The sequence below is a fragment of the Mytilus trossulus genome, chromosome 9, assembly GCF_036588685.1.
Source record: "Mytilus trossulus isolate FHL-02 chromosome 9, PNRI_Mtr1.1.1.hap1, whole genome shotgun sequence".
Lineage (NCBI taxonomy): Eukaryota > Metazoa > Mollusca > Bivalvia > Mytilida > Mytilidae > Mytilus > Mytilus trossulus.
Genome location: NC_086381.1, coordinates 47977783 through 47997625, shown reverse-complemented (window position 1 = coordinate 47997625; position 19843 = coordinate 47977783). Strand labels below are relative to the sequence as shown.

The window sequence follows — 19843 nt, the reverse complement described above, 5'->3', positions numbered from 1 at the left end:
AATTTGGATCCTCAATGCTCTTCAACTTTGTACTCGTTTGGCTTTATAGATAATTTGATATGAGCGTCACTGATGAGTCTTACAATGTATGAACAACGCAACGAGCGTCTGATGTACTCAATTATAATCATTGTACCTTTGATAGCTATTATACAATGTTGCTGATATTTGCGATTTTCAACCTGGTTGCAACCATCTAGTCATGTATGACAGAGTATTGTTGTTAATATACACAAAAGAGAAACGAAATTAATGGAGACCCTTTCCCCAAATATGGTTATCAGGGATGGAGTCACTAAAATTATTTACTATAAAAATAGTAAAAGTATTCATAGAAGAGATATGTTTATGCAGAAAAAGATTTGTCATGCTTTACCATGCAAACTCCCGAAAAGGTTTGATTATTTTTATGTGGAAGACTACACGGGGTTGGGAAGGAGAGGTTCCTAATTTGTAATGAGTTGTAAGGGGGAGTCTGCGATTTATTTTTATATTTCAAGTTTCATAATATTTAGTTAGGAATTTGGCCACATATTTAGAAGACATATTTTATTACAATTTGTTTCTTTTATATAAAAAAAATAGCTTAGACAAATCAGAATTCGTATTTATTAACGATAAGTATAAAGAATAAAATCACTTGATGAAAATATCATGATGAACTATAAATCTGTGTGTGTGTGAGATAAATTAATCTCAAGGAAATGAATATATCAAAATAGCAAAATGCAAAAAATAAGCAATTTACAATGCAGGGTCTCGATGATATATCATCATTTTGTGTTCGAAGACTGCAGACGGTCAAACAGATACAGTAAAATATGAATAGATAGCGAGCACTTGCACTTTGAGTTTTAAGGTCGCTTTGCCTTGTCAATTTTTCAATAATCATTTTTACAAGTATAAATATTTTTTTTTGTGTATCGAATTATTCAACCATGTGGTTCACCAAAGTTTCAATTTCAATGTTAACATTCGGTACGTTGAATAGCTTAGTATGCGTGTAGCTCATCTCCAATATAATATTTAAATTGAAGTTTGTATTATTACGGATTTATATGAGGTAGAATTATTCACTTGTAAGCCAATTATACATCGTAGAGATTATTTTCAAAACTGAGTGCTTATATGTATAATGTAATGTTTCGAAAAATTCCACTTTTATTTGTAATTAAAAACAAATGTGTTCCATTCCCCCTTTAATGCTACATTACTTATTGATATGGATGAACAATAAGTGATATAGCATTACAATTGTCATACAATAGTAAGTTATATTACCTTGACATTACAAAAAAATCAGTAAGATATCGTTTTATCAAAGCAACTCAATAAAATACAGAACTATGAACGTAATGGTGTTCAATTTCAAATTTAATTCATTCGGCTCATTTTAAGGAGTAATCATAACATTATTGATGTACAAACAAGACATTAACATACAAAGATTTTTACGCAAAAGCATCAAGTTTGTTTTTAACTCGTGATAAGAGATGTGTTGTTGTGGTCACACATATCTGGTGCCATCTTGGAAAAATGTAAAGAAAAAACATAAATTGAAGTAAATAAAATATCACTTTACAATTCGAAATGCACTTTTTGATGATGAACACATATTTCATATTAACTATGCACTAAAGGAAAGTTTGAGAAATCTTACAGCTGAAAGCAGATGTAATTTAAAACAGACAGGAAATTAGAAAATTACGATAGCAAACGAAACACAGCTTAACGTTATCATTTGGTACATATTCCTATGGAAACGTCAGTCCTTTAGGGTTATCCTGGAAACATACAAGACTGCCTTGAATCTTAACAAATGTATGCATGTTCACACCTTTTTAATTCGTTTGTATATGCAGCATCAGCTATCATGATCCAATGCATAACTCAGTGATAAAATATACTTGAACTTGCTACACTATACAAAAATTATAAAAAGAAGGGTCGAAAGATACAAATTGAATACTGAAAATTAATTTTATCAACGTTTATATACAAACTTATGATAGATACCAGGATCAAAATTTTATATTTACGCCAGACGCGCGTGTCGTCTACAAAAGACTCATCAGTGACGATCGAATGAAAAAAATGTTTAAAGGCCAATAGAGTACGAAGTTGAAGAGCATTGAGGACCAACAATTCTAATGTATCAACATTTCACAATAAAGCTATGTGGTCGGCTTGCAAATGCGACAATAATCAAACTGAAACGGGCTAATTCAGTTTGACTATTGGTCACGGCCTGAAATTTAATAAAGAGTAAAACATATACCGCATAGCATAGTTTAAAAGGAAACACAAACTGTAAAACGATCCAATAAAGATGATTACCGCCTGTTTTACAAAACACAAACGAAAAACGAAGATGATGTACAGGAATACACGTAATAGTTTAAAGTAAAGGCTCTATACATTGAACAGGTATGTTCATAAGTTGGTTGGATTTAAAATACCTGCAGGCTTACAGCCATTCCCTAACATGTGACAGTAATATAAAAGCCCAACGTGATAGCAATATAAAAGCCCAACAAACTTAAACTATCGTGAAGGGCTAAATTTATGTCATCGATGCAATGTTGATGAAAGCAAAGACAAACTAAAGGATCAATAACATGAATAATGTATTTTAAACATAATAGTAATCAGTACTTAGCTTGTCGATTAAGCGTAAAGATGTCACTAACATTCTATATCAAGAATCTTTTGGAATGCCATGAAATAAGAGTCGACAAGATATAGGACAGTATGTGTGATTATTGGAATACACAAAGCAATCCATACTCATTAATTGTCTGAGTAGTATGGACAATCAATTGGTTTTTAGTTTGTTGGCTCTTTGGTCGGGTTGTTGTCTCATTGACACATTCCCTGCGGTGGAGCGCACACAACTGAATTCAGAAGACGAACTTCATATTAATACAACCTTTTGCTAATATAACGTCATACTACCGCCCACAGTGGCTACAATGTCAAGCAGTACGGAAACATGCCGCTTTGCAATTGTGCTTCCTTTTTAATAGATATAGGAAGATGTGGTGTGAGTGCCAATGAGACAACTCTCCATCCAAATAACAATTTAAAAAGTAAACCATTATGCATTAATGTATATTAGTAAACCTAATGCAAAGATACATTAGTTCAATTTCACGAAAATTAATATTTCAAATAGATCTGTGAAGCCTTTTAGGAGATCGTTAATTTATGTGTTTTCTACAAACTTTATATCCCAGGGATATGAATATTAATATTTAACGCAACAATCTTGTCTCTGGTTAATGTAGTCATTTCCGTTCCTGAAATTAACATTAGCAGTTTACTTAATGACTTGTGGAAAATCCAATCCTTAAATTTGTTTTAATTTGAACTCGGAAACTTGAAAAACATAATTGAAAAACATAATTAAGTAAGTTCAATGTCACATATTATGACTTATGTGTGTTTTTAACCGCAAAAAAATGGTATAGGTACTGATATGGGAAAACGCCTACTCACATAATCGAAGTTTCAATAATGCAAAATTGTTTCCAAAACATGTTTTCGCAGGTAAAATACAAGTGATTAAGCACATGTGAAATTCATTTTATTCATTTTTTTTTACATTGTTTGAGTTACATTACCATTTTGTTTTCACATTGTTTCAACTTAATTTTTCCAACATGGTGTTTCGGCCATACAAACGTATAGTATATAATAAAATTGAGAATGGAAATGGGGAATGTGTCAAAGAGACAACAACCCGACCAAAATAAAAAAAACAACAGCAGAAGGTCACCAACAGGTATTCAATGTAGCGAGAAATTCCCGCACCCGGAGGCGTCCTTCAGCTGGCCCCTAAACAAATAAATACTAGTTCAGTGATAATTAACGCCATACTAATTTCCAAATTGTACACAAGAAACTAATATAAAAATAATACATATTTGTACAGAATGCACATTTGCAAATGATCTGACGGATCCGTCGATTTTCCCTTCATGATTTACTTGACATGTCTTGTTTGTTATCAGGGTTTCCCCTGGGTCAATTATTTTTCTCGCCACCTCTTTCGCCAAAACAATTCATTTTTCGCCACTTTATTATTTTTTTCGCCAAATAACATAACTATATTTTTCGTTTAAAATTTACATTTTTTCGACCCCCCTCCCCCTTTCCCTTAAATAAGTTGATTTTGCCCATTGTGTCTATGATTATGCTCTCAAACTTATTTTAGAGTTTACATGTTAATGAATAAACACTAAAAATTTACTTTAAAACAACAGATTTTTTTAATTTAAAAGGGAAAACTATTCATTGTATTTTAAACAACTTTTCTAATTGATTTGGCCACTATACTTTTAATAATAAAGAAGATATACGTCCTGGAATATAACAAAATTAATGGACATGTTTTGATATATAATACCAGTATAGTTCGTAGGGAAAGTTTCTTTAAAAAGAAAAATACTGATGTTCCTTTTTGTACTAAGAAGTTGTTTTTTTTACAACAAAACAAAAGCTTTTATCACATGCAATTGATCCCTCGTTTCATTTGTAGTCATTACATTGAAGATCATTGAAGGGCTACTCTCATTCGAGCCAACCTTTTGGATAGATTTCTTCATAACGACAGTTTTATCGTAAATGAAAAAGTTGAGACGTAAAACTAGGCTTGACACACGTGTGTCACTCAAACGACTTTAAGAACGTCTTCCTAATCAATTACCGATATTTAAGTTAAATCCGAGATTTTTCTTGCTTTTGGACATTTTTCGTCACAACAACAGCTTTCTTTTCTAAACTATCTTTAAGGTGGCTCGGGTGTCTTCCTCCATCTTGGATTTTAAATAAGCAGATATCTTTGGTCTATATATTTGATGAAATGTGCAAATTTTGAGAGTTGTATGTAAATTATGTTAAAGACTTTTGATATAGATATAGAAAATTGTGCGTTTTAACATAACTTTAGTTGTAATTTTGTAAAAACGCCTTGTTTGTGTTTGATTAGATTTTTTCAAAACTTTGCCAAATAAGGGGAGATAACTCCGATAAAGTAAATTTTACAATAGAAAGTGTTATGAATTTACCTATTTCGATATGTAGCAAGAAAACAAGTTCGGTGACCCCATTTTTTCTTTTGTTTATTTTAAAGCATGTTATAAGAGCAATATTCTCACATTTTATCTTAAAGTTCTTATAGTACGTTTTCGTTTTATCACACAAAATTTAAATTTCCATGAATAATCTATACAAAATCTGACAATTTTGCGCAACCTGTAGCGTGAAAAAAAGTCCGGTGACCCATACTTTTTAATACAGTTTTAAAAAAAGCATGATAATGCTTTATCTTGACAAGTTATCAAAAAATTCTGTCAGTTTTAATTAAGACGCCCCAGCCACCTTAAAAGCGGAAGAGACGTCAAAAGTTTGCTTCAAACTCATGCGTCGCAAAGTGGTAAATAAATTCTGTATGTGACATTTAGCAGAAGCCATTTAACCATATCATTTTGTCAAACAATTCAATCAACACCTTTATTAATATAGTCCTTTGTTGTCGATAGCTATAAAATGCAATCAGCTGATTATTGATTTTCTGTCCAAACCTTAACCCCTTCCCATTCACACCGGTACAGCTTACCGGTGAAGCGTTTTTTTGGCTTGTGTATTATGTGAGAATAGTTGTAGCGTTTTTATTTTTGAGTGTATGAAAATAATAATTAGATGAAATTAAAGCCAAGAATTAAAGCTTTCATCTGGTATAAAATCGTGGATGTTTAACAACAAAAACAAATTTCTCAGCGAGATGAACCTGTACTTGACATTTAATTTTACGTCGAAATTTACGGGGATTTCCCGTTTTGTCAATGTCGGAACTAAACTGTCGAAACTTCACTGTATGAAATATTTTAGCTTTACAAAATTACAGGCTAATTATTTCGACATTTTCCTTTACAATGATGTATGTTTTATTTTGGGGAAATGCCATTAAGCATAGTTTTTTGTCCATTATAAAGTTCTTGCTTACGATTTAACCACGAGAAATTTGAGAAATTCAATTTTTTTACGACGGAAAAAAACCAGCAATACTTAAACTATGAAATAGGAAAAAGTAATTATGCACGAATAAACTTGGGACTTTTGGGTTTCTAAAACTGAAAAGTTTATTAAAATCGGCAGTGGAATTCAAAAGTTACGAGTCTTTACTTTTTTATGATCGCCGTCAAAAATGAGTCAAAAACTATGGATTTTTTTATAACAATAGTCAATCATTTCTTTTATGGATCATTTATGCGCGCACCTGCTAAAATCTAGGTTTTTTTTAGAAAATAATCAATTAATTCTTTACTTCTTCGAATTTCGTACATAATTTTATTTTTTAATGGTCACCCGGATACATTCCGATATCGGGTTTTTTGTAATTTATGATTTTACGGTTCATGACCTCAGTGTTAAAATCAAGGACAAATGGATGCCGATTTAATAGACCACTTTCGAGTTCATCCGTCACCGGCAAAAACTCGTCAATTATACACGCCTTTATGACGTCATTTACCAGATAGAGGGGCTCGCCTGTATCCCTGCACTATTTACGTTCATCAAGCGTCTTAGTGATCGTCTTTGTGCAGGATAAACTAGAAATAATGGTTGCTCTGTAGGTACTTACTGACATTTCCCTAATGACAGCAGTGTTGATTGTCAATTTTGAGAATTCAATTTGCCGAATAATTCGTACAATATAGAATTATAGTTTTCCAACCACTCGCTCAACATTGGAAGGAAGTGACGACGCCCCTAAACGCACAAATGACGATGATAAAGGCGCGTATAATTGACGAGTTTTTTCCGGTGACGGATGAACTCGAAAGTTGTCTATTTCATCAGACGAAGAGGATTATTTGGATTTGTTGCTTCAGGATGGAGACATCATTGATGATACTGAGTCATACACAACTGAGCAAGAAGTTTTGTAAGTTCCAAATTAACACCATGAACGCAAAGTCTTCTGCTTTCAATCGTGACAAATTCGAAGTTCTTTCTTCAGCAATGTTCAGCAATAACACGTTCAAATTTGTACCTAAATATTATGTGGTACATGTATGTTGTGGAGTATCATATTTATCATGCTCAATTCTTATTAACCCTTTAACAATTTAGTCACACAGCTTTGGTTAACATAAAGTATTAGGCTTGAATATTGTGAAATAAAAGCAACTACATGTAGATTTTCTTTTTCATGATTTTATATTTTGTTCTGATACTCATGTCAAAGCACAGTTAAGTGCCAAAATAAATATTCTACCCTTCGTATTCTAAAAGTGTCTGTCCAAAATCAGGAGTCTGTAATCTGCTAAAAATAATACTTGTTTTCCCAGAGACAATCATACCACATCTCCTTTATATTTATATCAGCATTGACCATTGTTTGACAAAATCATCAGTATGTTTCATTCAATAAAAGACTGAAAGTGTAGAACAAATGTACATTGGTACACACAAATAACAACAACAAAACAGAACATAAGAAATGTTGGTCAGCTGGGAGTCAAAATACAAACAGATAAACAAAAAAGGGGTAAACATGCAATATTATTGCATATGCTGCAGTCTTAAATTACATTTTTGGAATTTGACTTGGACTATTTCAAAAGATTGGTTATGCATTATTTATAACAATCATGCAGAAAAACATTTGGAGCAATATTTGCAACAGACATCAATATTTTAAACTTCTTTTGGATGAAAGCAGATGTGCATGTGGGGTAAACATCAGTTAGCCAGCAGTCCAACAACAACAACAAAAAACAAAATATAGTATATATCTTACTATTCTACACAATACATTTGTAGATCAATATGTGTACATGTATATTCAGAATGTCCAGTGGTCATTCACAGTAAATAATATACTTATGATCATGAAAGTATGCTATTGGAAAATTTGTATTTGCAAGTATCTGATAATCTGGTAAAACTTTCTATATATTATACATTAACTTATTATAAATGTAATTATCAGTTGGATTTTGTTTCTTATAAATGTTAGTATTTTCTAGTTCATCACAAGACAGTTCTCAGAGTTTATATGGTGACACACTTGCCAAGAGTGTTTATTGGAAAGATGAAAACACCTTAGATGACTCAGCTCCAGACCAAAGAACAAATTCATTCAAACCAGAAAAACCTCCAGGTTTTCAGTTTGCTAACTTCACTAGGTAAATGGATATGCTGTATGAATTCTTACTTTCAATAGATATTTCTTCACTTATTCATTTTTAAAAGAAATATTTTCATCTTCATAGATGATAGTTTTCATTTCAATAAGTTCATTTGAAAAGCCCCTTTTTCAATCACATAAAATGTAAAAATATTCACTTTCACTTTAAATACAGGTTAAACTTTCCCTTTTATGATTTCTTTATAGTTAAAAACCCTGTATTTTAATGAATTAAAGAAGTATATTGAAATGTCTTAGAATATTTACAATAAATTAATTTGTCTTATGTTGGCTTGCCTGTAATATTTTCTCAGTACAATGTATATGCTTTGATTTAAATATTACTATTTTATGTTGGTAGGAAACAACTACAAGGACTTAAATCACCAGCAGATTTCTTCAAACTCTTTTGTACAGTGGAACTTCTTACTCAGATTTGTATAGCCACAAATAACCAGGCAAGAACTTTAATTAGTGCAGGAACGTGCACTTCATACACATATAATGGAGGCTGGGAATTACTCACAGTAAATGAGTTACTAAGGTAAGACCTAATATAAGTAAGAAAAAAATATGGCACCTTTAAGAAACTTGTTGTTGATCTTTAAATAAACTTTTGGGTTGTTGTATAATTGGTATATGGTTATCATTTATATATAAGAAAATCATTAAAAGATAAATTATCAAAAGATAACATTTTATATACACTTACAATATAATAGAAGGGTATTCTTTAATTTGAAAAGTCAAAAGAGAGTATTATATAATATTTTTTTTTTATTTAATGTTATCTTTTCCAGATTTCTTGGTATTGTTATCTACATGTCAGTTGTAAAGCTGTCCACAGTTGATAAATATTGGTCATCGGATGTATTATACAAGAGCTGTCCAGTTCGAGATTATGTCAAAGAAAAGATTCATTGCAATACTATCATTTATTCAAGTGACGTCTCCAGCTGAAGTTGATAAAGGTGAAGTATTTTTTATTAAAATGAATATAATTTAATATTTGAAAAAGATTTATATATTGCTTGCTTAATGCTGTAAACCAGAAATACAGTTGCAAGCGATGCAGTTTTTCATTATATATGCTTAAAGACATTATTTAAAATTTAACATTTGGCCTTGATTTTTCAAAAAGAAAAATTTTGTATCATTATTATTATGGATAGGCGGAATGCATGTCTTATTAAAAGAATAGATATATCTTTTGCTACCAACTTTCATTCTTCAACTGAAATATAAAAAAAAGATGTGGTATGATTGCAGCCACTCTGTACAAGAGACCAAAATGACACAGATTTAAACAACTACAGGTCACTGTACAACCTTCAAAAATGACAAAAAAAACATATACCGCATAGTCAGCAATAAAAGGCCCTGAAATGACAATGTAAAATAATTCAAACAAGAAAACTTATGGCCTTATTTATGTACAAAAGGAAGAACATGATTACCTACAATGTGTTCACTTTTTATTCTTCATCAACAATAAAACTTTTAAGAATAATTTAATTTGAGATGAAAGCTTTTTGTACCTGTTAATAACAACATCAAAAATTAGAAATAGGTGTTGAATAAATGCAGGAAAAATATTTAATCTCCAAAACTATATTGTTTATGAAAATTTTATATTAGAATCTACGAATTACATTTATGTGGGATTCAAACATGTTTTTGCTGAAATGATTAAAAAAAAAAATTGTTTAAACATTTATTTCATATATTATATATATATAACTTTATTACAAATTTATATGTAGTATTGTAAAATATAAATGATGTTGTATTTTTGTTGTCCTCTCTGTTTTTTTTTTTTTATTTTCAGTTAGATGTAAAATCAACGTATTATGATGATAGACTGGAGAACACATCGCTGGACGATTGTGAATTTTAATATATAACATTACCAACCAGTTTATCTGGGTCCTAAAAAAGCCTATGTCTATAATGGAGAATGACTAAGAACATAGAATAAATGAACTGTTTACTTGAATTTAAAAGAAAGAATTATTCATTAAACATGTTCAAGATATATGTTTTATCATATAACATCACTGCATTTTGTGAATTGTTATTTTTATTAAATTGTTAACTAATTCAAAGCATGTGTTTTGTCCATAATGCAATATATATGGAAAACAATCTGCAGCAAAAGAAACATTGCAAACTTTTTGTAAAAGGCCTAATATTTCAAGATATTTTTATTTCATAGATCTTAGTTCAGTTGGTCAATTCTGTATCTCTCAGACACTATTTGCTATAGGTGAACTATATTTGGTAAATGAAATGATCATTTGGTGTACATGTTGATTGTTCTATTGTCAGGTTTAATGCGACACTGACCTCATTTTCATGGTTCAGTAAACAAGTTTTGTTCTTATGTTAGGTTTCTTTTATACTGTAAGCAATATGGTTTCAGTTCTCGTGTATGGAATCATTGTAAAGTGTACATGTCTGTCTGTTTTTTCAGGTGACAAGTTAACAAGAATGAGGTATTTGCTGGACCATATAAAGGAAATATCACAAAGTTTATATTTTCCACACAAAGATATTTCTGCGGATGAAAGGATGGTTGCTTCTAAACATAAATATTCTGGCATTCGACAGTTTATCAAAGACAAACCAATAAGATTTGGGATAAAATTGTGGGTTCTGGCATGTTTTGTTACTGGGTATACATGGAATTTCTTTGTGTACTTGGGTAAAAAGAGAACAAACATAGTTGACAAATCAAAGGGCTTAGCATTTACAGTTGTTACCACTTTGTGTGAAAAGTTATATGGACAAGGATTTAGGCTATATGTTGATTCTTTTTACACAACATTACGTTTAGCAAATGACTTACTTACAAACAAAGTGTATTTAATTGGAGCTATCAGATCTAATAGCACAGCAATGCCTCTAGTTTTCAAACAAAGTGTAGGCTGGAGTAAACTTGTGTCCAGAGGTGATTTTAGATGGCATAGGGAAGGTTCATTTGTTTTTATACAATGGAAGGATTGTAAGACGGTTACACTTATGTCCCCTTTGCACAGAGGTTCTGATGTAACATCCTGTTTTAGAACTATTTCCAACCGTAGTGCATGGAAAAGGCAGAATGTAAAACAGCCACAAGTTATTCATGATTACAATGTTAATATGGGCGGAGTGGACTCGTCTAACCAATATTTAAACAAGTATTCATCGTATATAAGAACCCAAAATCATTGGTGGAAGGTATTATTTTTTCACTGCTTTGACATTATGGTGGTAAACTTCTATATAGTTTTTCAGGAGTTTATAGGAAAGTATCCTGCCCAGTTTGAAAACACTACATTTGTTTCTAGGTTCGGTCAACTAGAGTTTAGAGAGTCGATAGCATCCGAGCTAATGAATATCGGGAGACCTCATGTTGAAAACATTGTCGCCAAACATATGCCATCTTTTCTAAGTATCTGAAAGGATTGCGTTTACTGTAATGCAAAAGCCAGTATGGATGGTTTACCGTCACCAAGCCACAAAGTATTTTCATTTTGTAATACTTGTAATGTCCCACTTTGTTGTTCAGCAACAAGAAACTGTTTTTACAATTGGCACACAGAAATAAATATTCGAAACTATGTTTCTCAAAATGGAAAATTTAGAAAGAGAAAACTTGAAACTTGATTCCGGTTATTTGGATACTGTGCATGTGGCTGTTTCCCCATTAGTGACTTACCAGTTATCAATTGATACTTTTTGTTTATTTGTTAATTTATATATGTATATGAATTAAAGCAATTTTCCACTTGCAAGTGATGATAATCCATACAGGTGGTACTCCAATTGCCATCAACAATTATTTTGATAAAGTTGTTCCCCTTTGAAATAAGGTTCAGTTCTCAAAATCAGAGATTTTACATCATTTATAGAACACTTTTGCCATAGCAACTGGTATTATTTTGAAACACTTTAAAATTGGTATCTGATTCTATTAAACTTCATTTTGGTATGTTTATATATAATTCTTATTATCAAAATCTCGGAATCCTTTAATGTATGGCAATTTTTTCGTATTTTTTCCCCATTTGACTACCGTTGCTATGGGAACCATTTGACACAGTTAAATATTTTCTGTATTTTTTATATTGTTTATTCCATATTTAGTAAGTACTTGATGAATGTTCATCTTTACAACTCTCAAAAAGCTGGAAAATGAAGGAAATATGGTGGGATCAGGTATTTTTTTATAAAATTGGAATGTTGCTTAGCAACAGAAAAAATACATAATTTATGAATATAATCATCAAATTTGATATGATTTGGAAAGCTGACTTTCTAAGCTTACTTTAACAGGTAAGAGTTATATCTATTTCAATTTGAAAAATGTTCAGAAATTATCAGGAAATTCAAAATTTCAATAAAATGACAAGAAAAAGCGGGAAATTTCAATACTTAGAGACGTGTCACGTGATCTGTTGCTATGGTAACATTAATTTGATATGTTCATTTTGTAGCCCCAACATATCTGTTCTGAGATATATGGATACAAAAATATATGCTTTATTATAAATAAAAAAAAAATGTGATATTTAAGAACACCTTTTAAAGTGTAAATTTTGCCTTAAAATGCATGAATGGGGTTAATGAGGTCAAGGTGAATTCCAAGTATTGTCTGATCGGGTAAAGTCCGAGAAACTCGAAAAAAAGTAAAAAAACAAGATGGAGGACAATAAATCGTTCTATATATTTCTTTCGGCGAATTCTTTCGCAAATGACGAATTTTTATCGCCACAATTATTATTTTTTCGCAAATTGCGAAAATGGCGACCGCCAGCGGAAACCCTGTTTGTTATTGATAAAACAACGCACCACTGTTAAATCAGGCTAGTTTTATCTGCGATTGTGTTTTTTTCAATTAAATTTGTAACTTAAATAGTAGAGCGTTTATCTAAAGTTCTCCACTGAATGGTATCATTGTACTGATGCTTGCTTTTAACCAACAAATTATGAATTAATGTTATATCGTAATGCAAACACGGTGTTGTGGGAACAGTATATTTGTCCATGGGCACAGTTGTAATGCTACTTAATGTCCAAACGGCATCAGACTTTTGTTTTCATAAAGATTCATCAGTGCTACACTATTATTTACATGAAGACATGTACAAGTATGCATATTACAGCTGAATGCACCAACTCGTATATTCATAACTCAAAGCATTTTTTTTTTTTAGAAAACTTTATTCGTGTTAGAATTTCATACATTATCAATAAATATTTGTTAATCCATGATGAATAATAAAAAAGTATAACAGAATATTTGGAATTTTTATGAGGAAAATATATTGTGAATCATTTAAAGGCAGCATAGAATAAAAAAAAGAACATACATGTACATTTTTATCAGTTTAAATACGAGTGAGTGGCTTCTAGACATACCTGTAACTATTTTTTCGTATTATAAATTTCGGTTTACAGTAATTGTAAGAGTTTGTGTTTCTCTTATTTTTCATTTTTTTCTAAAAATTTGTTTTTATTTTTGAGAAATCTTAGAAGGACATGGCAATCAATATTTAAGGATTCATCTATCTATAAAACTTGTCACTTTATTATTCACGCAAAATTTAGCTGAAAAAAAAGAAAAATATTGTGATTAAACATGTTATATCAATATCGTGACGCACAACGAAATAATAAAATGATGAATGAATCCTTTCACGTGTATTTACTATCTTTACAATTCTCGAAGCACTTTTAAGATGAATTAAGTATTTAAAGCGAGCAAGACAGTTTAGGTGAACACAAATATGTCAAACTTCTGCAGTATTACTTAAGAAAATAATTCAAACGCTTACACACAAAATCCTGCATGACTAAATAAAGAAAATTTTATCTTTCAAAACGAAAGTGTAAATGTTGTACCTAATACCAACACTTATGATGTGTTATGTGTTTTAAAAAAACTAATGAAGAAATAATGGACGCAGTCATTCTCGTTTTCTTTAACTTAATTTTTGAAAATGACTTGGTACCATTTATCTGCCTTTTGGACTATTTCAAAAGACAAATTATAAACATCACATTTACGCTGTAATTGTCTCTTCTATTTTGATATACATTTTGTATCTGTATTGACACAAAGGCAATATTTGAAAACGCTATGATGCCCAAATGATATCAATTGTCGTCAACGCGTCTAGAATCCTAACATTAAAAATGTTACGTAGTCCAGGGAATCTGGAGATTGACCTAAAACAAATTGCAACATAATTAATGTTTTCCTAAAATACAAAGCTTACAAGATAATTGACATATCAAAAATCGGCGAAAATCGGACCTCAGCAAAGTTTCATAATTTTACGCCATGCTTCAAATGGGAAATACTAGTCTAATGCAACAAATGTCAAGAACAGTGAACATATGTTTTTTTTTATCTATATTTGACTGACATGAACTAATAATTAGTGAGTGAAACTCGATTATCAAAATGAATATATATCATGTATATCGTGTTTGAATCATTTAAAGTATTTTTTCTCCTAAGTCGTTAGTACATATTCACCATTTCAACACTTCACGTGACATTTTCGATTCGATCATTTTTTTCTATTCATTTATGCAAATAAATCGTATTTCCTAGTCTGGTAAATGGTTGACCATCACGAAAAAGCAAAATTATTCGAACAGTGCCATTAAAGCCTAATCCACCCCTCAATCAGTCGTAGTAATAATTTAATACAAAAAGCGAACACATTTTATAGTTCGACCAAATGATAATGCATGTTGAAAATATTTGTCTTACATTAGTTGTTTTTGAAAAGAACTTTTGCATTTGAAACAATTTTTATCACATATTTTTAACCTTTCTTCTCTTTTTTGTTCTATCTAAATTTACATCATTTTATTTCTATTTGTAAAAAAAGAATTGACATTTTCAATGTAATGTGACTCAAATGATATCTTGAATCATAATTAACTCCCACTGCAACAATTTAACTACTCAATTAACCGTCTTCTAGAGACAGGAGTGGATCGAATTATAGTTACAAATTGTCTTAAAAGAACATCAAAACTACTTTTTTACGTTAACAAAGATAACAAGCTTACAACTTTGAACATTGCACGAACAAGTATGTAGTTTTCGTAATTATGATTTCTTAAATGAAAAAAGTAGAATGCATCCATTATACTTATTCTTTTGTTACTTTATCGTTTATGTTAAAAAAGGTAAAACAACAGTAAGAACGAACTCAGAGGACAATTCTAAAAAGAAGTCCTTAAGCAAATGGCCCGAGAACACAGTGCATTTCTTTTAGACAATAAATCCAAATTAAAAAAATCGCACCTGTTCTTTCTCCAAAATATGTTTACAGTGTAGTGTACTACCAGTGAGACAAATAATATCAAAATTATAGAAACTGCTACCAGCTCTAACTCAAAATATTGACAATTCTATGTTAAGGGGGTGTAAAAGTTTGACAGCTTCAGACGTGATAAAATTTGACCTTTTAGAACTGGACCAATTCACTACTAAACATAAAGATTCAGCACCCAAATATTTTTGACATGTAATAACATCCCCTACCTAATATTTCATGCATTTAATATCAAGAAATACATTGGGAAAGGGTATCAAATAAAACACGCAAGTTATACTGTTTACACTAGGGACTATATTCGAAAACCAAAGGACGATAACTGTGTCCTTGGACCTAATAAGACAGAAAGACTTGACCAATCTTTATAAAACTTTGCATTATTTAAGCTTGGCCAATAATGAGATAGTTTGCCAAGTTTCATGGCCATATGTCAAATATCAGAGAAACTGGGGTCATTTTAGTATTGACATTTGGATGTTTATTTTTGACGTATAAATTAAATATCTTCAACTGTCAAGATTTTGGCCAAAAAAATTGCTTTTTAAATGCTCTTGAATATTAGATATTAAGTATTAAAAGCATCTGCACACTCATTGTATATATGAAATTTATTGTAATTATTCCTAAGTATGAACAACAGTTAGTGACTTAATAGGCAACAGACCATGTCATCATTGTAAGTGATATCATGTCACTCCTTAGAATGACAGTAAGAATCCGTCTTGACATAAACTGCGCCAAACTGTTTGTTAAGTTTGCTTAACTTCTGCAGTTGAAGTATTCAATTTTGCAAAGTTACAATTAACTTGTCTGCAACAGTTTTCTGTTATATCTATATATAGTCTTTTAATTGAATAACACATTGCCTGTAAGCATGATAAAGAATAAATGTCCTTTTATTTGTATTTTTACAATATTGCTGAATTTGCAGTTATACTCCTCTGCAAGTTAAAAAAAAAAGTGTGCTGGATTGGAATTTATTTTCAAAAATATTGATCCTTTAACATGTTGTAAACGATAAACACTTGCAGAGCGAATCGAATGTTCTTTATGCAGCAAATTTGGTAGCTACAGAAAATATGTAAATATTTGTCACTGTGTTTTGGTCATTTGTAAATGTTTGAAGCACATAATTTTATCAAAATTTTAATTTAGTTTCGTACCAAGGTTTAAAAAAAATATTTTATTAAAATAAGATCCTCAAATGAGTTCGATTCGGGAAAATTATCTACATAATGTAAAATGAGTTAATTAGTCTGAACATGCTCACCATAGAATTATAAAAACCCGAGAACTATTTCCGTAACAGGCATTATATACAACAGTAACACCTTTCAAGTTCATCATTTGATGAGACTGGCATGGTTCTACTCGAAATTCAAAATGTCAAAACATACAAAATCGTTATGTAAAAAATCTTCCATGTTAAATCACAGACATTTGAGTTATGACTAAGATACATTAACCTGCCAATTACAATGTTGTTCATGGTTAGTTAATGTTCTTTTGATATGCTTTTAAGGTAAAGCTTATCTATACTAGTACTTATTTTGTAATTTCTGAATCCGGACTAATTAAAAGACAACTAATTTATATACTATAATTTCATTTTCTAAAACTTTAAACTTTAATAAACATGATTAATAAACGATAACAGACACTATCTTTAATTAACGTTGTCAGTTTGTTTTAGATTTACGAGTTTGACTGTCCCTTTGGTGTCTTTCGTCCATCTTTTAATTAAAACTCGTCCATCGATTGATGGTGTACTATTTCAATCCTGATATATTAAAAAAATATGTTCACGATCTTCGTGAAATCCAGACTATTGTAAGGCAACATAACATGATCTTCAGATAAAAATAGTATACAACTTTGTACTTTTTTCACTTTCGATCTTTTATATCTGGGCGTTATGTATTCGGGTATAGTTTTCTGTAATTAGTTAACACTTCAGTTTCATTATGTATATCTCTTTCATATTCATTTGATAAAATTTACTGTTTGCAATAGCATGAATTGTTCTATATAATAAGAATGTTCTTATCCCAGGCATACAAATATTGCCGTATTTGGCTAAACCTTTTTAACTTTTGATCTTCGGTGCTGTACAACTTTGTACTTTTTTCACTTTCGATCTTTTATATCTGGGCGTCACTGGTGAGTCTTGTGTGGACAAGACACATTTTTGGCGTATTGAATTTTAAACCTGATGCTTTTTGTTATCTATTAATCATGTTTTTCTTTGTCTAATATGTTCTCCTATTTATTTGTATTGAAGTCCTGTAATATTTTGTTGTCATGTCTATGTTATATTTAACTTTGCCATTAAAGTGCGAGGTTCGGCATGCCATAAAACCAGGTTCAACCCACCACCTTTATTCCCCTTTAAAAGTGTCCTGTACCAAGTCAGGAAGATGGCCATTGTTATAATATTGTTCGTTTCTGTGTGTGTTACATTTTAACTTTGAGTCGTTTGTGTTTTCTCTTATTTTTGAGATATTGAGATAAGACGTGGCACGGACTTGTCTATCCCAAATTCATGTATTTGGTTTTGATGTTAAATTTGTTATTCTCGTGGTGTTTTGTCTGTTGCTCGGTCCGTTTCTGTGTGTGTTGCGTTTCGGTGTTGTGTCGTTGTTCTCCTCTTATATTTAATGCGTTTCCCTTCTTTATGCTTACATTAGATGTATGTCTCATTTTAATACGTTATTTTAATTGGTTTACTGCACATCTCGCGTTATTCGTTAATCAATTGCATTACACAATAAAATTTATCATTCATGATGACACGAGGTCCAACACTAAAATGCACAGGTGAATTAAACTAAAATTTGATAAAAATCGTTTTCATGATCCTAGCTAAAAATGTTATTTTAAGTATTGATTAATTCTTTTTGTAACTTCATAGGGTTGTAAAAGCGTTGACAGTGCGCACATTTTTAGAATGAAGCGCTTCTGCGCTTCATACAAAATGTATTTCGGTCAACGCATTAACAACTCAATGAAGTTACAAAAAGAAGTCTTGAATTTTAAATTAAAGATAAGTATCAGGTTATCGTTACAACATTCTATTGATGAATTGTTTCTATGTATACCACGTTGCAATCGGAACTGTCTCTCCGTTTGTTTGGTAGTCAACTTTAATTTGATGTACTGTATGTTTTCATGTTTTCCTATCGTTCATTTAATTTTTTTATTCTTCGAATTTTATTTTACTATTGTTCGAATTTGTACTGATATACAGAATGTGGCAATAAATATTATATGCTAATAGCAGTATACTGTAAATGATGGTTACACCGAACTAGCCTTCTTACTTGGGTGAATAGTCTGATATCAGGTAAAAAAACAGAAGTCTCTGTCCTATTGATCACATGTGTTTGTGTGACAAATAACATATTAATTTTAAATTCACCTTTTTTTACTCTTACCTGATTCATCCTATTTTTATTTTTACAGACTAGCATTAGACAATAAACAATACATCTAGGATGGGTAATTCACTGATTTTTCTTCCTGGTTAACAGCTGTTAGATTGCTTTCATTTCTTGAATATAATATAATCATGATAATGTTATTGAATTCTGATTTGTTAAAAATATACAAGCATGGTATAATTTTGTATATGTTGTTCATTGTCACTACGACTAATGACATTCCATTATGTGGCATAAAAAATTATGAAGCTACCAAAACATGATATAATAGACCCATGAATTGGAAACAAAAGACAATTCCATAGCAAATACTAAAAAATATATAATTTAAACAACTGTCTACAAAACATAAGCTAAACAGATCTAGAAACTGACCAATACGAATCCCATCGGAAGTGACATCAGATCTTTTTTAGGTTAGGCAGATACTCATTTAAACACAAAAGTACGATATAATTGAGAGTAGATTTGTCAAAGAGACAATTAACCGACCAAAATGCAGAAAACAGCCGAAATCAATCAATGGGTCTTCATAACAGTGAGCCAATCCCGCACCCGGAGGTTGCTTAAGCTGGTCAAAAAACGAAAATATGTACATACTTAACTCAAAAAACATATAAATAAACCTAAATTAAAAAGTATGTAAGACTTAAGGTAACACGATACCGAATGGCATATCTCCCGATTTCCAAATTTGTTGGCACACGTGTTCTTTGAATCAAGTTACATCGGAATATGTAATAAAAAATGAGGGTCACCATTTTTTTTTTTTGGTATTTTTATAAGAAAACGTCAATTTTGGCGACAGATTTACTTAGGTATATAGGGGAAATGCCTATTTTTCGGCTTGCCTTTTCAGATTT

At 30.8% G+C, this 19843-nt stretch overlaps 1 protein-coding gene across 1 annotated transcript in view; it reads left to right on the top strand.

The window, feature by feature from the left end:
- Nucleotides 1-11764, top strand: part of LOC134684692 (piggyBac transposable element-derived protein 4-like) — a 47440-nt gene extending 35676 nt beyond the window's left edge. Inside the window, exons 2-7 of the mRNA XM_063543997.1 lie at nucleotides 6849-6949; nucleotides 8037-8195; nucleotides 8559-8741; nucleotides 8998-9145; nucleotides 10026-10083; nucleotides 10671-11764. Of these exons, the coding sequence (XP_063400067.1) occupies nucleotides 6849-6949; nucleotides 8037-8195; nucleotides 8559-8741; nucleotides 8998-9145; nucleotides 10026-10083; nucleotides 10671-11638 (1617 nt within the window). The 3' untranslated portion in view covers nucleotides 11639-11764. The remainder of the gene's footprint in view (nucleotides 1-6848; nucleotides 6950-8036; nucleotides 8196-8558; nucleotides 8742-8997; nucleotides 9146-10025; nucleotides 10084-10670) is intronic.
- The last annotated feature ends 8079 nt before the right edge of the window (nucleotides 11765-19843 follow it).